General features: G+C 55.1%; 1 protein-coding gene across 1 annotated transcript; it reads left to right on the plus strand.

The window, feature by feature from the left end:
* Positions 1 to 276: 276 nt before the first annotated feature.
* On the plus strand, positions 277 to 2,857 carry LFNG (LFNG O-fucosylpeptide 3-beta-N-acetylglucosaminyltransferase; the record flags this gene model as incomplete). Its single annotated transcript, XM_010190505.1, has 7 exons — positions 277 to 325; positions 1,211 to 1,310; positions 1,447 to 1,600; positions 1,693 to 1,778; positions 2,070 to 2,235; positions 2,529 to 2,614; positions 2,706 to 2,857. Coding segments are annotated over 7 exons (708 nt in total), but the record flags the coding sequence as incomplete, so codon positions are not given.
* Between the last annotated feature and the right edge of the window lie 1,953 nt (positions 2,858 to 4,810).

Below are 4,810 nucleotides of genomic sequence, written 5' to 3' on the forward strand. Positions count from 1 at the left end.
ACGTGCCGGCTAAAGTCTGAAGTCCTGCCCAGATCAAGCTGCGCTCTGTACCCGCTCCCCATCACCTGCTCCTCTCGTGTTACACGCCATGTCCTGCTGGGACAGCTTTGCACCCTCCTCTGTCTGAGTTCGAGTGTGTCACAGGGATACCAAGCTCTCTGGTACTGTTTTGGGGTTTTAGTGAGGGGGAAGAAGTTAACACCAAGCCCCAGTGATGCCCAGGACATCCGAGCTGCACGGCCTCAGTCCTCAAAGGTGCCTCCTCTTCTATTTCAGACCTTCATCTTCACGGATGGAGAGGATGAGGAGCTGAAGAAGCAAGCACGTGAGTCTGTGGTCCTTTGTCCCTTTGCATGCCTGACCTGGCCAGGTCCCCTGAGGAGCCCCTGCCTAGGGAGGACGGCTGGTGTGGAGCCTGCCCTGGGGAACTCTGAAAAAAATGGTCAGAATGCCACCAGTTAGTCACTAATCTCAGGAGCCCTCACCACAGGAACCTGGGCTGAGAATGAGACAACTTGTGTCACTGATGGTGCCTAAAGCACCCTTTGCCCCGGAGCCTGGGGATGGGTTTCCTTGCCAGTCAGCCCAGCCCATGGTGCTGTTGGAAAGCAGACCCCGCCTTTGCACCAGTTTGCCCCTGGGGCAAACGGACTGATGGGAGAAGCAGCCAGGCTTTCATGGGAGCATTTCCCTGGCAGCGGCTCCGCGGGGCTGGGTCAGCTCGGTCTATTCTCCCCATGCAAATGACTCCTTTTCAGGCGGGAAGCGATTGCCTTTGAGCTAGGCAAGCAAATAACAGGTGGCCTCTGTGGGAAAAGGCATCAGGAATAGGGCAGGATTTTAGCTATGGTGTCCTGGGTGGAGAAGCTGGTGCATGGACACCCCCTCGCTCCCGGGGTGACTGGTGCATGGCCCCGGGATGGGCAAGGTGATGTAGGGTGATAACTTGTGGGATACGGCTCAACCCCGATGCATGTGCCGTATCTGCATTCCATGCTTATTCCTTCCCTTCTCTCATGTGGACCCAAAAAACATTCCCCTCAAATTCATTCTTTGGACAAAACAATGAGGTAGGGAGTCCACCGAGTACCAGGGAGATCCATAGGGTTTCCATCCCGCTGGAATGTGCCTGGTGAAGTGTCACTGTTTGAGCAAGCAGGGATCTGGGGACACCCTGGCACTAAGATTTGACCCCCATCTCTTCCTGCAGGAAATGTCATCAACACCAACTGCTCGGCTGCCCACAGCCGCCAGGCGCTGTCCTGCAAGATGGCTGTGGAGTATGACAAGTTCATTGAGTCCGGCAGAAAGTAAGCAGCACCCAGGGTTGCTAGAGTGGGAGGGGGCGCATGGTTTAGACAGAGGCTATTCATATTTTTGGGGCCATATCCCAGGGTGGGGTCTGGAGAGCTGCCCCAGCCTGGTGTGACATTGCTGCTCCTGCAGGTGGTTCTGCCATGTGGATGATGACAACTACGTGAATGTGCGCACGCTGGTGAAGCTGCTCTCCAGTTACCCCCACACGCAGGACATCTACATTGGGAAGCCCAGCCTGGACCGACCCATCCAGGCTACAGAGAGGATCAGCGAGAACAAGATGGTGAGGGGTTGGAGCTGACTTAATATGGTCTGGGGTTTGCTTCCAGGTCAGCAGGAGGAGGTCTCACTGTTGTTGCTTCCCCTCTTTCGCAGCACCCTGTGCATTTTTGGTTTGCCACGGGCGGAGCAGGGTTTTGTATCAGCCGGGGGCTGGCGCTGAAGATGAGCCCGTGGGCAAGGTAAGAGCGTTGGCATTGCTTTTCTGTGGGGACTCGTCATGGCCACAGTCAGGCGCAGAGCAGCGACAACGTTTTTGGGAATGGATGTTGGACCATGTCCTACCACCCTGCTCTCTTTGCCTTGCTGGGGGTTTCTGTAGGGGGCTTGGAAATAAGCTGGGAAGGACCTTGGTTCACTTTAATTGACTTTTAATTAGAGTTGGGCACCACTGGCCAACCCCAGACCCCATGGGGTGGCCATGTCTACCTCTGGGCTTTGCTCCTATGCAGCTTTTCTCTCTCTCCCCGCAGTGGGGGCCACTTCATGAGCACCGCAGAGAAGATTCGCCTGCCCGATGACTGCACCATCGGGTACATCATCGAGTCTGTGCTGGGGGTGAAGCTCATCCGGAGCAACCTCTTCCACTCACACCTGGAGAACCTCCACCAGGTGCCCAAGACAGAGATCCACAAACAGGTATCCTTGTCCTGATGCCCTGGGGTGGATGGAGGGGTTGGGATGGATGGTACTGTCATCTGGTTTCATGTTGTCATCTAAAAACTGGGCATAGTGTCTAAGATATTGATAGACATGCAACGAAAATGTCAGTGGAGGGGACAAGTCCCACCAGCCCATCCCTGTGAGGTGATGCAAAGTGTGACTGGAGGCTGTGGGAAATGGGGTGAATTTTACAGACCCCCTATGCCCTTGCTCAGTCGTTATGGCCACATTGGTCGCTTGACCCCCACCCTGTGCTTCCCTGTCCCCAGGTGACACTAAGCTACGGCATGTTTGAAAACAAGCGCAACTCCATCCACATGAAGGGAGCCTTCTCCGTTGAGGAGGACCCATCCAGGTGAGATAGGGGCCCGTGTCCCCCTCCCCTAGGCTGGGGTGCCATGGGGCCACCGCTGCCCCGTGCTCAGCATCGCTCCTTCTCCCTGCAGGTTTCGCTCTGTGCACTGCCTGCTGTACCCTGACACGCCGTGGTGCCCTGCCAACGTGGTTTACTAGGAAATGTGTGTCCCCTCCAACCTCGTCCCGAATTTCCCCGGTATCCGACGGGCGTGCGGGACCTGCGTGCGGGTGTGTCAGTCCGGCCTTGCCGTGAGGCGGATGAACGGACAGACAGACGTCGTTGCTGTGGTATTGCACAGTGTGTGTGTACTGAAGGCTGCTGTGCGGCCCCATGTCCCTTGTCCCCTGCCCCCTGCCCATGCCTGCTCCTGCTGTCCCGGTGGGGGGGGCCAAGTCCTGAGCACTTAACCATACGGCACCCCCGTGATGCTGTGGGCCCCACGCCATGCGTGGGGAGCGACTGCAGCCATCATGGGGCTCTGCCTCCCCCGGGCTTGCTTCTCCTGTATTTTTTCCTTTCAAATGTTAAGTTTTTTGGTGTGTGCCTCTCCTCCTCTCCTCTGACCCACACCTTATAACCCCTCACCCGCCTCATCCTCTCTCCCAGCCCCAAAATCTCAGCAGCGAAGCTCTGGCTCCTGATTTGGATGAAGGGAGGCACCCACTGTGGGCAGGTAGCATTTCCCAGCCTTGCCATTGCTCCCTCCCTGCTGGGAGCTGGGGAAGAATTTGGGCAGGGAGGGACCCCCCATAGCCACCCTGCCTGCTGCCACCGGCCCTACACCCTTGGGGTGAACAGGCTGAGCCGGAGCTGAACATTTCCAACCCGAAGCTGAGTGAAAATAGCCCATAATGGGTGCATTGTAAATACGTTATTGCGCCAGTATTTTTTTTACTGTGCCTTTTTTTAAAAAAACAAAAACAAAACACATTGAGAAATATGTAGATTTTAAAATGTTTTTTATACGTTTTCTGTGGATCAGAAAAGAAAACAGCCTTCTGATAATCTGTTTAAGAAAGAAAAAAAAAATTTGCAATGTCTTGTAACTATCACTTACTTAATTTATATGTTCCAGTATCTGGAATGTCACTCTATGCTTTTTGTAACTAGGATGTGTTTAAAGCAATAGATGTGGGATGGGGAACCAGCATGGATGGTGTGTTCTCAGGGACTCGAACCCGATTGCTGCCATGGCGTTCCCGTGGGAGCCATCACCAATAAAGCAGCTTTTTTGCTGACCACAGTCACCTGGTCCTGGGCTCCGGTGTCTCTTTATGGCTGCACCGAACACCCCTTATTTCCCTCATGGATATTATCACCTCTAACGAAGCTCTCAGGGATGTACTGAGGAGGGGGTGTGCCTGCATCTCTCTTTTCCCACGGGTACCAGGATCCGCCGACCATTTGCATCCCATGGCATGAGGGTCTTCTCCTCCTTCCCCTTCCCCAAAAGGCTCTGACACCTCGGGGCTGGTTTTTCCCAGGCTCTGGGATGAGAGCGGAGGCGGGGGTTGAGGTGTGAGCCGGTTGTTAGCGGGGTGTTGTTAACAGCCGGCGGGCAGGCGTGTGCGTGGGAAGGTTGGGGGCTGCAGGAGGGGCCAGCCTCAGCCCTCCCTTCGCTCTCTCCACCACTGTTTTAGCAACAACACCAAGCGCCCACCTGCCAGTAACAAACCCCAACTTTCATGTGCTGTGACAACAGCATCAGATCTGCCCCCGCTTCCTAAAACTGGCCTTGTTTGTGCTGCAGTGGTACCAGCTTTGGTCTGTGCCATCCTCTCCACCCCCTCACCCCCTTCCTCCATACCTAGCATCTTTTTTTTATTTTTTTTCCTTTTTGAGGCACACTTACTTCACAGTTTCACTTGAATCACTTGGTTATCAGGGGTTGGCCTTGCTAAAAATACAGCCTAGCAGGAAGTCGGCATGTGCTAAAGCAACACCCCTCCTCCTCCCAACACGCACTCAGCCCCGAAAATCAAAAGTTCCCCAAATCTGCAGCCCTTGCAATGCTGCGGGCAAAGGGGGGACCTCTGGATCCTGGTCTGGGGAACTGAGCATCATCCTAACCCAGATCCCCCCGGAACAGTCACAGATACCTGGTGATGGGGGCCAAGAACAGGGTGGTGGGTACAGGATTTGGTGTCTTTTGCCCCCCCCCCCCCCGTGCCGGGCCATGGGAAGCGAACACGC

This window comes from Mesitornis unicolor, unplaced genomic scaffold (assembly GCF_000695765.1).
Source record: "Mesitornis unicolor isolate BGI_N332 unplaced genomic scaffold, ASM69576v1 scaffold20278, whole genome shotgun sequence".
Classification (NCBI taxonomy): domain Eukaryota; kingdom Metazoa; phylum Chordata; class Aves; order Mesitornithiformes; family Mesitornithidae; genus Mesitornis; species Mesitornis unicolor.